Here is an 18227-nt window from a genome sequence, read left to right as displayed (position 1 = left end):
TCCGTGCCTGTGGCCCCTGCAGCCAGCTCAGGGGTGGCTCTCCCCAGCCTCTGCCACCAGCCTCTGTCCCTGCGTGGCGTGGAGCCCTGTGAAGGGGGGCTCTGGGAACCAGTGGGACAGTACCACTGCTCCCTGAACGACTTGTTATTCCTTATACTGCGATTTTAAAGCAGCACATATAAACATCTGTGTGTGACTCCTGGTTTGCTCATGTTGTGATAACTTCTGCTTGTGGTGTGCCAGCACTGAAAACCTTAGAACTAGAATAATGCAGGCAGCAAAAGACAGGCCATTGACTGAATCCAGCTAATGGAATATTGATTCAGACCTAGGTAATTACATTAAATAGTAGGGGGAAGGTATATTAGATTAAAGAGAGTACAGGATTCTATTTTTGGAACAAAAAGGGAGAATAATACACACTATTGCAAGAACAGATTAACTTTTCCCCATTAAATGAAAAAAGTATTATTCCACTAATGTAAAATCTAAATTTTTTTTTAAAATAACCTGAAAGCTCAGTGTTATACAGAAATTTTCTCGGTTTGTTCATGTGTTCAAAATTTCAAATATCAAAGACATTTTTGTCTGTAATGGCCCATGTGAAATACACTGGTAATTCTTTGTCTTTTAATGAAAAATAATTGCACTACTACTTATATGGTATTTTAAATAACTAGATATATGAACATTTATGAATATTATGAACATTTAAAATTAAGTTTTTAATTTTTTTCTAAGGCTGTAGATTTTTTTCACTGCAAACAATAACATTTTATTTATTGCTTATGTTTTTTCCTTTGCAAAATGTTCTTTCCCTTGCAGAAAGCAATAGTTCATTTTTTCTTCAGGATCCTGATTTGAAATCTGTACTGAATGATGCAGTGCATGTTGTATTGCACTGGTAGCAAGCACTATACCATAGAGATTCTCTCCATGAAGGAAATACAGGGAGTACGTCACTGTAAACTGAGAATGATGACACTTTTCCCTATGGAAAATTGCTTTTCTCATTTGTAAGGAGAAATTTCTTTCATAAATTCCCAGTAAGTTATTTTTCATACCACTCCGTGTTACAATATCAATTGCTATAAGCTGCCTGAATTCCTGAGTATTTATCTGTGATCAGTTATTGTTACAGATAAATTCATATGCATGCAAATATAAATGTATGCACATGCATATTCATGTAATTGTTGTTGACTGACTTTCTCGAGCAGCCTTCAGAGAATTCATGATAGAAATAGATAAATGAGCTTTTTTCATATTCTCATTAATGCCCATTCAAAAGAACCTTGTTACTAATTTAATTTTTGTATGCTTCTCTCTGAATTGTTATGAATATATGTAACATAACTTTCCTGAATTGATATAATTTTTACATGGAACTACCAATTCTGCTAGAACCTAAGCTAACTGTCTGACCTAAGTGAAATGGTCAGTGTCAACATTATATTTCCAGAAGACAAGCCTATCATTTATCCTCTGAACTTTGAATAATTCACCACTGTTTAAAATTCTAATTTTGTGTTACATACTGAACCTCTTATCCTCTGTAATCTTGCATTTCTGCCTTATAATTCATTTTAAAAGGTACTTTAAAAAATTGAGAAAATGAGACTTCCTATGATTGGATGGCTGGTTCTTACACAAAACTATGATTATTATGAAATAAATAGCAAAGTTTAATTGGTCACAAGGTTTTAGTAAAAAATAAAGGCTTGTGGTTATTGAACAGTGTACTGCACACGTACAGCTCCATTAGATACTGCTGAGAAGGGTGCAGCATGTGAATAAAGATCAAGAGAGTACTGGACAGGTATAGTAAAGGCTTGAGACTTCTTCTCCTTGAAATAAAGCTGGTGAAGTTCCCTGGATTGGCAACAGGAAATTTAAAGAAGAATTTGGGTGTAATTTAGGTACTTCTAAGAGAGACATAACACGTCAGCAGTAGCATGGAGCATGGCACACGCTGGGAAACAATTGTAGGCATAGTAACCACTAATGCAGGCAATATTTGGTAATCACTTTTAAAAGTGAGCAGATCATGGTCTAATATATTTTTGGAGGTAATATCTACTGGGTCATCTTTTGGTCTTGTTTATTTATCGTGGTATCCCCAATCAGCATGTTCCACCATACCCTGTTTCTGTACACATATGGAAGAGGTCAAGCCATCACAGATGGCTGGCTTACATATGGTTTTTAACTGAAGCCATATGCAGATCAGTCCTTACTTAATACTGAAGTAAATAATTGGAAACAATTTATCTTGTGACGTGAAAAGAAACCACAAAATAGACTAACTTACTTCATCCTCTCAGGTCTTGCTTTTGTGCGTATCAGAAAAGAAGTGCTGCCACACCTTTATTTTCCTCCTGGTGCTTTTTCTGAGAGTTGACATTGAAGCTATTAAATAGGCACAGATCTTGGCTTGACAGAGGACAAATGACGTGTGGATGGTGCAATACATTCACCATTTTAGGTTAGTGTGTTTATGAGAAGATTTCATTATTGCATGCTGCTGTAATATTAAGGTTTTGCTCAAAAAATATGAGAGAGCATTAAATACATTTTGAAATGGAGAAAATTTTTTAAATGCAAATTCACTTCCAGGGAGTTTTGATCTAAACTCTTTGTGAAGATTGAGTTGAGCAGAAAATGTGAATTAGAGGTACAGTGGGAGAGCAGTTATGAACAGCTCAGAGGGTTGCTGCTGAAATTCAAAGGAAAAGTAGTAAAAGCATCCTTTTTCAGATAAACTAAAGTACAACTTTAAGCATAGGTTAGGATCAGTCGCTCCTGTTTCTGAACCTGATGGTTTGTTGCCTCCACAGAAAGAACTCTACTGATGGTTCAGCACTGTAAATGACCATGCTCAGCTTTACAACTGAAATGAGAGACGAGTTCTCCTTTCAGAAGGAATCCCTTATCTTAAAAGTTTCCTTTCTTAAAGCTTTTGTGAGAATGGGCATTAAATAGACAAATAGCTGTTTCAATGTTTTAGATGATTCCAAGCAAAAAGTAGAATATATAAACCAGCTAATCCCCAATATAGCTTTAGTCCTATTCTCTTTGTAATGACAGATGATTTCAATATAACAAATATCTATTACATCTAGATCATATATTTTGATCTAGAAAATATAAAAATTTGTTTTGACTGCATATTGTTTAATAAAATCTTAAAACATCATTCTTTCCTACTATTGTTCTATAGTCCCTGCCACACATCTCCAGTCTAGGTTACAGCTTTACATAGTTTTTTATTAAACAGAAATATATATATATGAGATACAGAGCAAGATATAGGTATTTAGACTGTTTTAAAACAGGAAAAAATTCAAGTACTTGCTGAATGAGTAATTAAAACTGTGAAGAATATAAGAAGACTTTAGATATTAACAAAAATTAAAATCTCTTCAAGGAGTAGAGAAAATAAAAGGCAGAAAACATTTTTAAAAAGGCAAACAGTGATATTAAGGTATTCCTTGAATATGCCCAGCAGATTCAGAGGGGCATGATCTTTAAAAATATATTCAGATGTATTACAAAGTGAACCTTCTGTATGTTGAAAGTTTCTCAGACCAGTGGCCTAAGTCATCTGGGACCAGATGTTGTGATCGAGACATTTTTATTTGCACAAAAGTACACTTTTTCTATACTTGACATTATTATGGCAATAAGCAGTCTACCTAATTGAACAGCAGATTTCATATTTTCATAGATTTTAACCAAAAGTACATTGATGATGGGTCATAATGTGCTGGATCATACTGTGTGACCACATAGTATGGTGAGATATAATTTTAAAATGCATTTTAAGAAAATGCACACTTCTCACACTGATTAGCCTGACAGATACTTGTGTTTTGATTTGTTTAATGTTGTAGGACATTTTTAAAGTCCTGTGCTATATGTAATGAGTTTAATTTTCTCACACCTTTTTGTGTTTTAGATACTTGCACCATAGTAATATATTCTTTCTCTCCACAGATAGATATGTATGCATACAGAAAAAGAAACATTAAGATGTTGCAGTTTATTCAAGCTTCCCCAGTTAGAGTATTTGGATATTGCACAATTTAAATCATACTGACTTCATTAGGATTAAGCAGACCAAGAAGGCTTTATGCAGTTTGTTCAGAGATCTGTAGCAAGAGCTACAATGTAAAAGCTACTTGAATGTTTAGGCGAGAGATAAGAACACAGGTTAATTCTTGATCACCCTAGCCATTTCATAATAGAAACTAGTACACTGTGCAGTTTTAGCCTGGCCTGTAGTGGGTCAAGTCTTGTTATAACCAGTGACCCTTCTGAGATCCATGAACAACAAATCTGCATGCTACATCTGTGGTCTTCTCTTGATCATCTTTATCCATAGTCGTTTCAAGGTCCAGTCTAGCCATATATTTTTCATGTTTTCAGAGGAGGTATCTGCAGTAATATAACCTCATCTTCTGTTTTTCTCTAACTCAGTTCCTCTTACCAGGTGTCCAGTCATTTGACTCTCTTAACACTTAAAAATAAATTTAACAATTTATTTAAATACCATATTCTGGAAAAAAAACTGCTCAAGGCTGGTCTTATGGTGCAGGTTTTAAAGGAAAGACTACCATGTTCTAATTCTTATCTGAAGTCAGAAACACGTGCCCTTTTCAGTAAAATATTTTTCAAGGCACTTTATGCTCTATTACATTTATATATATCTCAACTACAATGGAAATACTAAAGCTCCTTCTGGAAATAAAAAATATAATGCAAATCTTAAGTTTTAAAATAAGGTTAAAATATTTAATCTTAGCACAATATCTGCTAATTAATGTATCTATTTACAAGATAATAGGAAGGTATATGAAGTGCTTAGAAGCACTGTGACAAGTCCCAAATTATAGACTCAGGAGACAAGAAAGAATTGTGTCACAATTTGCTTCTGAAAGGTAGGATAATTATAATGGAAGTGAGCGCAAGGGGGAGGAAAGCTACACATCAAAAAGAATCAAGGTGTTTCAGATCGTACAGTCTAATTTGTATTATGATGTTGCATATTTGCATAGTATTACCATAGTTATTAATAAATTCTATACTTTGATTTTTATGAAATATCATTGTGTTCTATGCACATAAAGTAGGTTATAATACTGCAGTTTAACTGTCATAATAAACTGATAGGCAAATGTTATTAAAGATAGTGAGAAGGATTTTTTTTTTTTATTATATAGTGTTCCTAATTTACTGATTTAGAATGAGAAGAGCTTTTAATGAAAAAGCTGAAACAAATTTGGGCAATGTTTTACTTGAACTGCAGTCCCCAGCCATTAAGATGGAATGTGTTTTCTTAATACATTTCTAGTTTGCAAAACAGGGGCTAAGATTTTATATATTTTTAAAATAGATAAATTATTGAATATTTTACTTTAAGTAGCATGCATCCAGACGTGCCCTCTATTTCTTCCTTTCCCTAATGCAGAGCAAAGCCACTTTGTTTAGTAATCTAGGCTTCTTTTGCAATTTGGGATCCTGATTAATATCAAAATTCTGTGTAATATATTTTGGTGTGCAGTACAGCATCTCCTTGCTAGAAAGTAACTGGAACGACCATTATAATATTAATTCCACTAGACATTTACTACAGACAGATAAGTTAAACTGTGAAGTGGGGGTTTGTGATAAGACATTCTGAGAATTAGGTCACGTTGGGTTCAGTTGCCTCTTGTTCCAATGACTCATTCCTTTGCTCATAGAGCATGTGATTATGATTATTACCCAATTAAAATGCTACTGTGCAGTGACGAGTCTGGCACGGTATGGACTACATCTGACAGTTTCCTTAATAAAACTTACACTGTTTCTTTGATTTATTTTGTTTAACTTTTCAATGTGTTCTCAAAACTTGCATTTTATTATCATTATTATAATCATTGTCCCATTTTTACCATTCAGGAAATATGTTAGGTTTTAGGTTCCAGTCTCTAGACCTGAACTTGTATGCTGAATCTCTTGATCACTAGTGGATTTTGTTAGTTGGTTTTAGATGGAGGACATTTTTAAGCATCATGCAAGACTGCTCTTAGGTTAAGGTCGGAGAGAGATGGATTGGATGGACTATTAGATGGTTAAGGCTGGATAGCCATATCCAAAGAGTTAAAATCAGTGGTTCAGTGTCCAAATGGAAACCAGTAACAAGTGGTGTCCTTTAAGGGTCTTTACTGGGACCAATACTGTTTACTAATGACATAGACAGCAGGATTGAGCGCACCCTCAGCGAGTTTGCGGATGACACCAAGCTGAGTGGTGTAGCTGATAGGCTGGAGGGAAGGGATGCCCTCCAGAGGGTTTGACAGGCTTGAGAAGTGGGCCTGTGTGAACCGCAGCAAGGCCAAGTGCAAGGTCCTGCATGTGGGTCAGGGAACAGGATGATCTTTAAGGTCCCTTCCAACCCAAACTGTTCTCTGATTCCAAACAAGATCTCGGCTCTGAGTCCAGACACTGGAAATCAGCAAATGGTGACAGGCACTGAAGCACTCAGCTTGCCCCAGGACGAGGTATACAATGTATTTAGTACAATGCATCAAAAATTAAGTGGTAGGTCAATAAAAAAAAGAGAGCCCAGTATGCTGTAAGCCCTAGTTATACCAAAACTTTTAGCAGACTGCAAGCCAAGTAATTTTTGTTTCAATCTTCATACCACTCCAGCAGAACTTTAACACTACCAAATACAATACTCTAATTACAAGGTATAACTTACTCTTTCTTTCAGCTGAATTTGTCACCTCTGCTCACATAGAATACCAATCTAGATATTTTAGCACTTTATTTTAAATCTGTCATAAATATTTAAAGTGGGTCATATTCTGTGGAACCAAGGTTTAATACACACTTTTAATTTAGTTTTTTAAATGTTATAGTAAAACTTGTTTACTTATTCAGATAATTTCAAAGAAAGGACCTTTTGGATTTACATGAAAAATTTACCTCTTTCTAGTTGCTATTCCTGTAAAAGATATTCAGCTCGTAGATTCTTTTTAAAGAGGAAAAAAATTACATGCCTGATGGAAATGCACTGCCTCACATACTTTGACTTCATACTACTTTGTTAACTTCAGTTTTAAGTTGTATCATAAAAATATCACCACAAAATTTTAACATCTATGTGATGAAATCAAAGAAATGTTTACAGAGACAAGTATTTTAGAATCAGGTTTCTGCTGTGTTTTCTGTTAGGCTCTTAACCTTTAAAAACATACCTCCAGAAAGGAAATAAAAAAAAAAAAGTGTTTTGAAGGTTTTCATTCTATTTAAGCGTCAGAACTATTTATGCTGAAATCATAGTGTGTGATTATTTTGGATTTTTCTTTTATTAAACACGCTGTGTTTGCCTGTTTATACTCATTAAGTGCTAAATGACTATATGCTATCACAAACACTGTAATTTTCATTGCGAAGATACGGCCTTTGCAGGAGCAGCGTACACAACGATGCAGCCAGCAGGGAGTTGTGGGATCCCATCTGGCACGTTGTGTTTTCCCAAAGGAGATTCCAAAAGCCCAGAGCTGCTTTGGGGAATTCTCTTTCCTAGTCCTCCTAGTCCCAGGGAGGCAGGTGGGAAGAGGTCTCGTGCTGCCGTACCCACAGCCCGTGGGGAGCAGGAGGGCTGGTGGGGGCCAGACCTGCTCTCCCAGCAGAGGAGGGGCAGAGCATCGCCCCAGTGCTGCATCAGATGTTGCAAGTCCACAATAACTTTAACTCAATTTATGTGTAATCTGGGAATGGGTCGAAAACCAGTCTGTAGTGGGGAAGATGTGCCTGAAGATTGAGCTTTTAAATTAATTCCCTGATCCTGCTCACTCTACAGCGGTACTGGGACTCGGGCAGAGGGCATGGCAGCATCTTTCCGTGGCAGTTCACAAATAGGTCAGCTTAAAGCAACTGGGAAACTGAGCGCTGAGGAGGAGTGGAGCGTGCCGTGAGCCCAGAGGGGCTGCTTCCAGGGGTGGCTGGGGGGGCAGTGGGGGAGCAGGAAACTGAGACCTGCAGCCGTGGCTCCCACTGCTGGGTTGGACTGATAAATTGGGGGGATTCTTTAAGTTTATGCATGAAACATAAAAAGGGGAGTGTTGCACAATATTTAGGTTGTGGTATTTTAAATGCCTTAACATGGTGAATTTCATGCAAGATGCTTGAATTTCAGTCAGGGTTGTTTCCTTTAAGCCCCTCAGTCAGATCTACTGCTCCGTACTTTTATTTCTCTGAACTATACGGTTTAGTGAAAATTGTAAGATTCTCAAATATCACCTACAGAAAAAGCTGTGTGTGCATCCATGTGCTTATGCATATTTATACATATATTATACTGACTACTTACATGAATGACATCAAGAAAAAATACTATAATTAACAATAAATCTGTTTTTAAGATAACTTAAAGTAATTACTTATACAATATAAACTATTTAGCTAAAATTACATCCCATGTCAAATATATTTCAATGTGCATACGTTTTTTTACCTCTGTATGTCACATATAGCAAAACAATTTCATTAGATTAGTACCTTTAAGTATATAACAATGAGGTTTTTTTCCACAGAATAAATAAACTCTTCTTATATTGCAGTAATTTCTTGCTCTGCTTTTGATCTTCAGGTGTTAGTGTTTACAAAAAATTGATTAGCACTTATTTTTTTTTCCATTATACTTGTTATTTTTTATCTTAACGTTTGCTACAATATCTGGCCTATTTTATCTTAGTAGATAACATTTTCATGAAATACTAATTTGTGATGTTATTACATACCTGCAATAAGATATGAAAACACCCTAAGCCACAGCTGAAGACTTTTTTCATTCTACTTCTTTGAATATGTAAAAAACACAGGTGTTATATTGTCAGATGGATAAAAAATGCACCCATTTTTCCCACTGTCTTTTAAAAATGGAACTTCAAACCAGAATGTATATATAAAACAAGCAGAGTTTTTAGCTGGAATTGTGGAACAGACACAGCGCATGAAGGTTCATTGTCACAGTGTATTTAGTTATTTCTGCATTTTGGATTTATGACATAAAAAGGAATAAATATCTGTTTGGAGGCAGAGTTCCTATTTTTGAATTTCTAGTATGCATTTTTAACTATATGGAGTATTTAACAAGTTCTATCATATTTTCCACTCTGCGCTAGTAAGAACAACAGTCTGTTTCAGGTTGTTCAAAAAAAAAAATGGTATTCTCTTCTGCCTTCTGAATTCTAGCACTTCTGGCATCAGCCACCTGTTTTTTCTGTACTTTAGAAAAACCTATCAACTGCAAAAGCCCTGGAGGCGATCTGTCCTGTCTCTTCCCTCTCGCCACCCTACAATAACCCTAATCCCTAGGAACACCAAAACAGGCATCTCAAACTGAGCAGGAGAGGGGAACTAGGGGGATGGCAGGAATTCCTCAATGATAATTTGAATATCAGAGAATTAGAAAATGAAATTGCCAAAATTGAAAACTGTGTTTTACAGGCAGCAAGCAGACTTATCCTTAAACCTAAGTCAGTCGTACATCTCACTAACAAGTGTCACTTTAAGCACAGCTTCATCTTGGCATTATTGCTAATGATATTCCTCTATAATAAGCTTGTCTGGCTCTGATCTCACATTTGTGTTTAATTTCTACCTCTTGAAATGCTTCTTTCCAACTCCTGTCATTGAATAGGGCATCAGGAATCGCTGAGCTCCAACCTAAAATATACTACTGAATCAGTCTGTCGCTGAGCAGATCAGATAATCTCTACGTAACACTTGTTGTGTGTGTGTGTGAAGGTGATATTGCTGTCATATATTACACTCAGTGGATATACAGAATTTCCTACTGTTTCAACACTGCTTCTCTGTGAAGAAGCTTAAGTAAACGTTTGATAGATTTACCAGTCATGTTTTCCTGTGTTCAATCTGTGCTGTTCTTTTGGCCCTTTCTGCAACATACCTGTCGGGTCCGTTTGACTGAAATGGAGTGTAGGCAGCTTTAGTCTACTTTCCATTCTCACTAAGCACTTTTGTGATCCAGATTTTGTAATAATTTGGCAAATTCTATGCCTGTGTATTACTAGACAAACAGCATTTGGGGTCACTTTAATAGTCAGTATTTAGTCTCCAAACCTGTATGTTCATTTCCACTAATTGAGTAATTTGGTAAAAATAACTATGCAGCAACCTTAAGCATCATGAAAGAAAACCAGGGAATGGAGTAATGCTTTTTTTTTTTTTTTCCCTACTCTTGATATGAAAAATAATCTTCCTATGCTAATGGCACCCTCTTGTCCCTTTTAGAGGTTTGGTGGTTTGTTTGTTTGGGTTTTTTTCTTTCTTTTTAAACCAGAAATTATATCTAGGATTTACTGTGCCAGAAAGAAATCACCTGCCAGGAGATAGAATTTTTCGGGCTCGGGAGCATCATTTCTATGGTGTGTCTCACAATAACAGCACCTACTTAACACAGTGAGAGCAGAATATACGGCTGTGAAAACTGAGCTCTGATATGGTAGCTGTGATAATGATTTAGTCTGGCAAGTTCGAGACTATCTCAGTGAGCGTCATGCAGATGGGATGACTACAGGAATTAGAAGAGATCTGGTTTCTTGCCGTGTCATGTACAGAGAAGGCAGGTACACACTTCCCTCGTAAGCTGCCACTCGTCCACCCGTGTTTTCAAGCACGTTCAATGAATCATAACTGAGCCAGTTTAAATTTCTGTGCGGACCCACCTGTTTGCTCTTTTCTTCTCTGGAACAACCTCTTTCATATCCCGTCACCTTGACTGCTGACTAGGGAAGCCCAAAAGGGGCCTTAGCTTCCTTCAGAAGTTTTCTAATGTGCTGCCACAGTGAGGCCTGTGGGGCTTCATGGCATCAGAGCTTCAGCCTGGCAGACGGATTGCGTGGGAGGCGGCAGTGGGGTGAGCAACCTGTGCAGCTGGCATGAGGTGAGCTGTGGTGCAGAAAATTAGGATGACGTGCTCAGAGGTGATACTTTCAAGGGTTAATTTTAACCACTCTTTTTCCCAATTTATAGTTGGTTATGGTTGTTTCATTTAAAAATGAAGATCTTGGATTTGAGGCAAGCTTAAATTTAGAGCAATACAATGTCTGTCTTCTACGGAGATATTGATTCGCTGTCATTTTTGTAATATTTTTATCTTTGCCCCTTTATTGTGTCTTGCTAAGTCTCAACTAAACCACTAACTTGCATCAGCACTTTTACTGTGCTGAAAAATTTCCTTTCATCTTCTGATTATCTTTATGGCCGTATTTTATCTATGCTTTGCTATATTTTAAGTTTTGTATCAACATTAATTGAAGCTGCCATCGGCATGTAATTTATACACTTGTTCACTAGGTGGATTTCCTCAAACACATTTTCTGTTCAATTCTCTGTTTTCCAATGACTTGAAAAGATCGCTCCAGCTGATTACACTTGCTAGTATCTAGCATGCTTTCCGACTTTTATAGATTTGCTTGTTAAACTGTTTCCTTTCCTGCTTAGCTTCTCTTGAAAGTAAACTGACAGGTTTCCAGAGCTTTTATGCAATAATGAATTATTGGGTGAAACGTTTTCTACTTGTTTCCGCAGGGATAAGCAAGGTTGGACCTGGAAATAAAACCAGGAGGATCTGGTTTATCACCCTTGTAATGTGTTGTTGAGCGTGCAAAATCAAACTCTGTCTGAGGGGAAACCGAGCACTGCCTAGCTGGTTGCTAGCTGGAAAAGGCATCCCAGTACATCCACCTACTCGTCATCTTGGCACGAGTAGAAGTTGAGAGAAAAATAGAGCAGGGGAGAGAATTCTTTCAGTGCTTTAATAAAAGAAAGATTAGCTGCAAATATTAAACAGATGGCATACTACTTTCAAATACAACTTGCTTTTTAACTTTAAAGTTTTCCAAAATAGAATGACTGACTTTAGTGATGCTGTTGCTAACTGTGCAATATTTGTTCTGGAAAAATGAAGAGGAGAATTGTTCTCATCTGTAGCTAAACCAATGTAACTTTCATTTGTTTCAGTCAGTCCTAAACTGGATGTTTCCAAACCTCATTGACTGTGATAATTCAGGCATGATAGGTATATAACAATGAAACTAATTCTGTCCCTAGTATCTAAAATTATTTTAAAATCTAAGTTCTTTGCAGTGAGCTAAGATAGCAAAGTGTTTCCATTCCTTGTAAGTTGCCCTCCAAGCTGGAGGCAGATTTATTTTACAGAGTGAACTTTGAGAGGGGGAATGGCCGGCAGAGAAGGCATGGGCCTAAGGACCAGCTGTAAGTGGTCCAAACAACTTTACCAAGAGTTTGTTGGTATTTTGTTTGACTTCCATACAAACCCATTTCATAAGCTTGGTATTGGTCAATACATTTTCCTTTTTTGCTGTTAGAAATTACTATTTCTAGTACAAATATCCGTATTAGTGCCCATCAATATTGTGTATTGTTTGCGGTTCATTATTCTCTGTTTTGAGGAAGAAGTTTAGGTAGAAAAATTAACATGATATTGATAATCAGTCATCCTCTATAACACATACATACTTGAAATTAATAGTGGGTAATCAATCCATACTCTGAAAGTTGATTTTGTTTAAATGCTCATTAAATTCTTTCATATGCTACATCCTGTTGTAGCAGCAAGAAATCTGCGTTCAATTCAGTGCCTTTGAGACTTTCTATGTGAATTTGAGTGAATTATTTAATGTATATGAGATGAGATATCTCTGTGCTTGTTACCTGGGTCTAAGTGGGGAATTGGCTTGGTGATAAAAGGACAGGGACATGGATGAAGGAATGTGAATAAAGGAAAAGGGAGTTGTGTGTGGAAAACTTTACTTAGATTCAATACTGCCCCCCTGCCCCATCAGAATTTGAACAATGGAAGAAAATCCATTAAGAACTGTTAAATCTGAAGACACTGTCACTGGCTGAAGTCTCTGAACTACTAACAGCTGTTACTACATGCCTGTTCCGTTCTCAGATTCTTCCCTACGCAGTCATTGGAAACAGGAGTACCACGTCTTTGCTCTGACCTGGTTTGACTGTTCCCATATTACATTACACGTGGGACAGCTGCTCACCAACAATAGCAGGGTTCAGGAAGAAATTTCCTGTAAAAGCCTGTCACCAAGGCCATATAAGATTTTATATCTTATTCAGAGCATAAGTAAAAGGGAAGTTCTGCCAAGGCTAAGTTATTGCAAGTTGGTAGAGTGCTAACACAAATCAGAGTGAGTGAGATCCAGTGCAGTGGGACTGCTAAAGACCTGCTCTCAGCGGTAACAAATACTCCAAGCGGTTTCTGACACTGAACCGTAGAAGGTCGGGGATAGCAGACCGACTCACCTTCACTTTTTGAAAATGAGAAAGACCTTGAGACCCAGCATATGGGGGTTGTTTTTGCCTTCCCCTCAGCAACTTAGTGGGACCAGGGGGTGTGGGGACGCTAGCGTTGTGAGTGTTGGTGTCAGCAGAGCTGGTCGTGCTAATGACAGACACATCCTTTATGTCATCCACACAGTAGCCTGCTGCTTGGCCTAACACCAGGCATCCATAACTAGCCTATCCTTTCAGCCAATACCTTTCAGAATGTCCAACCTCACAGTTTTGTTCACACAGCTGAAAACACACTATTTCACTTAATTGTGTATCTTCTTTCCCCTCAGAATTATGGTTTGGAGACCGAAAACCTGAGAACTCTGTCTCACAAGCTGAATGCCTCAGCCAAAAATCTTCAGAACTTTATAACGGGTAGAAGGAGGAGTGGCCATTATGATGGCAGGGCCTCCAGACGACTGCCAAATGATTTTCTTACCTCTGTAGTTGACTTGATTGGTGCTGCCAAGAACTTACTAGCCTGGCTGGACAGGTAACTTACTATTCCTTCATCCTTTATGCATGAGAATAATTCTTTGGGTTGTTCTGTATTTGTTCTTTCTTTTTCTCTTGTTTTCATTTATTCTAATACTAAAATGGCAGTTCTGTAATTCTAGCTCTAAATTTTGTTTTGCGAATTTCTCAAATATTGGAGGCAAAATGTAGTACCCTTTTCTGTCAGGAGGGTGTTAAAGTTTTCTCTAGTTACTTTTTCAGATTCTTTCAGTCTGATAGTATTTTGTGAAATGAATACTTTTTTGCTATTCCAAGTTGACATCTCACTGCCACAAGTGGTAACATCATCAGAAAGAAGGGTAAGGAAGAAAAGATTGTGGAGTTTGAACTGTCCTTTAGCCATCAGAAAGGCACAGAAAAGCTGGAGTGGAGCAAATCAATTAAGAATATTCAAAATAAATTATAGTACTTAGTCTGGAAATTAATTTTATTAACATTTTTATCAAGAGTAGAATTGATGTGTTAGGTAGAGTTTTGGTGTTAGTTAATGCTCAACAATCAACCACTGGGATTTTTTTTGTCTACAAACTGAGAATTTGATTAAAATTCTCTCTGAATAAATTTAGTCAAAATTTTGACTGTGGAAAGACAGAAATCAAAGCATAAAATAGCATCGGAGCATTTATGTTTTGTTTCTTTCTTTAGAGTTATAGCAATGGATAGCTTTATCTTGAATCTGAATGCTCTTCAATGTATAAATGGCACCTGAGAAATCACAGTGAGAGTGAATCACCCTTCTTTACAGAATTTGTATAATCCTGGTGACATCTTCCTAACCTAATGCCAGCAGTCATATTCTCTCAGGCTATGACCTTGTCAGTTCTTATAAATTCAGATAGGGTCAGATTCAGCTAGAATTCGGAAAGCCTAAAGAAAATCCAAGTGTGCAGGAAGCTGTTAGACTAAGTAAGCATTACTTTGCTCTCTGAATTAAGGTGCTAATTGCTGCTCAAGAGCGATGTCATACTAGAAATGCTGCCTTTTTAATGAGCTGTACTGGACTACTTACAATTATTTGGAAGCTCCTATTTCCACAAGAATGACTTTGGATGTTCTGGCCAAAATCCAGTTTGCATCCTTCCTGCCTACATTGTCTCTTGTTTCAAAGGTGCATTTTACAAAAGTTGTGTAACTTGCTGCTGGAGATTGTCATGATTAGGTGTTTCACATCTCTGTGATCTCTATATTACATATATCTGCTTATACAGTCAACGGGAGCTATAATCCTTAATGCTGTATAAACCTGTCCTTCCTTTGTGACAGGTCTCCATTTGTCAGCGTGACAGAATACTCACTGCTGAAAAACAACATTGTTCAACTGTGCCTGGAACTAACAACCATTGTGCAACAGGTAGGAGTGGCTGAGTCCTATTCATACTGTTGCTTAAAAATTACAATAATAAAAACATTGCTAAGCTTTTACTTCACAAGAAAAACTGTTTTAGCATTACCTCTCTGTTCTTTGCATGTTCTCTTTCTCTGGGAGTGATGGGAACACTTTTGGACTTTGATTATCCTCATATGCCTGGATAGATTGAAAGCCAGTGTGAAGTTAAAAATAATCCACTTTGCTTTTGAGTAGACAATTTCATGTCAGGTGATTTACCGTCATGCAATTATTAAACAAAAGAGCAAAGCCACAGTGGGAAACAGCTTAACCACTTCTAGCAGTTTATTACAGATTAAAATATGAATGGTCAAAAATCTCTCATGGACAAGTTCTTACAATACGTACAAATATATCCAGGACCTGTACTGTGACTTCTTCACTTAAAGGAGAGCCAGTTGCATGAAAGTTGTTTAGTGATTAACAAGAAATATTCACAACATTAAATAAACCCAATATGGAACAAATAAGAGTAGTAGTATTATCATCACTGGCATTCATTAATTAATTGTGATATAGTACAGTCCCACAGGTACATAAAATTATTATCTGTAGCTACATAATACACAAGTAATAATAGTCTCTGACAGTGTCTGCCCCTGAAGTAGGACAAGGTCACACAGGTACAAAAAGACCGAAATACAAATATGTACAGCGAAGCGAGCTTTTCCTCTTGTAAGTGGATAAAAATATTGATGAGACAAAATACTGGAGTACGTGGAGATGTTTGAGAACAGGCAGGGCTGTCTTAGAATGAAGCAAAAGAGAAAGATGAAAGTGTTGTGGGAGGGAAAGCAAGAAGAAATTAAACACCTCTGCTATGAGGACAGGCTGAGAGAGTTGGGGGGGTTCAACTGAAGAAGAGAAAGCTCTGGGGAGACCTTAGAGCAGCCTCCCAGGACTGAAAGGGGCTACAGGAAAGGGGGGAGGGACTCTTGATCAGGGGGGTAGGGATAGGACAAGGGGTAACGGTTTTAAACTGACAGAGGGGAGTCTTAGATGAGATCTAAGGAAGAAATTCTTCCCTGTGAGGGGGGTGAGGCCCTGGCACAGGTTGCCCAAAGAAGCTGTGGCTGCCCCCTCCCTGGAAGGGTTCAAGGCCAGGTTGGACGGGGCTTTGGGCAACCTGGGCTGGTGGAAGGTGTCCCTGCCCAGGGCAGGGGGTGGGACTGGATGGGCTTTAAGGTTCCTTTCAACCCAAACTGTTCTATGATTATAAGAAAGCTTAGCTAAGGCTGTAGTTTTTTTAAGCATCTTAAACCAGCCCTGTCTCCAGTACACAGGGACCCACTGCCTGCCTCTGTCCTATGCTGGCACAGTTTTCCTTGTAACCTCACAGTAGAGCAATCATAGAACTCATTTAATTTAAAAGGCTTCCTGGAGTAGTAGCATTCTGAAAACTTTTTTTCCTCTTCAATTTTATTTTAGTTCTTGGAAAAAAAGAACTAAGGCTGATAAATATCAATCTTTGTATTTTACACTATTACCCTTAATTTATAATATTCAGCTTTATTCCTTTTAGAAGTTTTGTCCTTTATGCATTTTTGCAGTGCAAAACAGAGATCCTTTTTCTCTTTTCTTGGTTTAAAAGTTCCTATGTAGGCGTTTAATTATTTATGTATCTTTATTAAGCTTTCTCTTACAAGGTGTTTATAGCACTAGGCTATTTTTGATTTACAGAATAAGCAAAATGAACTTCTCTACAGTATAAAAAGTTTGGATTCTGATTCTGCCCTTCAGCTGTTATTGCACTTTGTGTGAGTTTGATTTTTTTTTTCCCTGTGGTCTAAGTGAAAATAGTGTAATTTTGAATTGCTGTCTCCATTTCTGTCGTTTATTTCACTGCTTTTGGCAGATGAAATTCAGTTCTCCTCTGCCAGCAATAGTTTGGTTCTTTTTTTTTTTTTTTTTCTTCAATTCTTCATCTCCACTCCCAAAGCTGTCCTCCTTTTGACAACTTAAAAACAATCTATCTTTCACATAAACTTCAAGGCATTCCAATATGAAAAATGTTTAGTTGGTTCTTCAGGTTAGTTACAAATCAAGTTTTGTCTTTTCTTATTGTCAGATTGGAATTGTTTGATAGTCATCTATTAAGAGCTTTTTATAGTATATTAAACTTAGCACCAGAAAGAGTAGATAAAACAAAATCATTCATAGGGAGACAGTTTTGCTGCTACTAAATCTGAGGAAAATTGATCTTAATGTATGAAAGCAAAAATGTCTCACCTAAACCAGAATTGCAGTCTTAACTGTAGGCTAAAATATGAATTGATAATCTGAATAACTAATAGAAACCTAGATCTTGGATTCTTTCAGATACTCCTTGTTTTATGAATGATACATATTTTAGGTATTTAATTTAGTCAATGTGAAAGTAGCAGTCAAGGCTATGCGTTTGGCACATTGAGTGAGGAATATCTTCAACCTGAAGATTTATCTTGTGCAAAATTAAGATGCTTTGTGTGGATAACTTACAGCTGCTACTCAAGGTGAATTTTCTGCTAAATAGGGGGCATTGCTATGTAATCTTAGTTTAATATAGACACTGCTTATAAATCTTCTTGCTAGGATATACTGTGTGTATCTGAGTGACATACTCTTAGATCTAATAAGGAAGCAGATTTTTTTAGATTTTAGGCCATATTCATTCTCTGTGTTAGTGTGAAGATGAGATCTTCATTCAAAATTTCATCCTAACAGAGGAACTGCAATGTTGGGTATTATTATCTACGTACCATGTAAATGCTACAATGAATAAGCAGTCACTTGTTTATCTGCAAATAGTATCTTCTCATACTGGTTATAAGAATATTGATCTTTATTCTCTAGTTTTAGAGAAGTTTTATACCTGTCCATTTATGCTTAGTAATGTACTTTACTCAGATTTCTTATCCCTCACAATCTCACCTTCGTTAAAATAAGCAGG

General features: G+C 36.9%; 1 protein-coding gene across 1 annotated transcript in view; it reads left to right on the top strand.

Moving 5' to 3' along the window:
• Positions 1 to 18227, top strand: part of LOC141927626 (connector enhancer of kinase suppressor of ras 2-like) — a 212889-nt gene that overhangs the window by 80973 nt on the left and 113689 nt on the right. The window contains exons 3-4 of the mRNA XM_074834806.1: positions 13686 to 13888; positions 15175 to 15262. Of these exons, the coding sequence (XP_074690907.1) occupies positions 13686 to 13888; positions 15175 to 15262 (291 nt within the window). The remainder of the gene's footprint in view (positions 1 to 13685; positions 13889 to 15174; positions 15263 to 18227) is intronic.

Source organism: Strix aluco, chromosome 10 (genome assembly GCF_031877795.1).
Source record: "Strix aluco isolate bStrAlu1 chromosome 10, bStrAlu1.hap1, whole genome shotgun sequence".
NCBI lineage: Eukaryota > Metazoa > Chordata > Aves > Strigiformes > Strigidae > Strix > Strix aluco.
The sequence above is the reverse complement of the archived record's forward strand: the minus strand, read 5'-3'. Positions and strand labels throughout refer to the sequence as shown.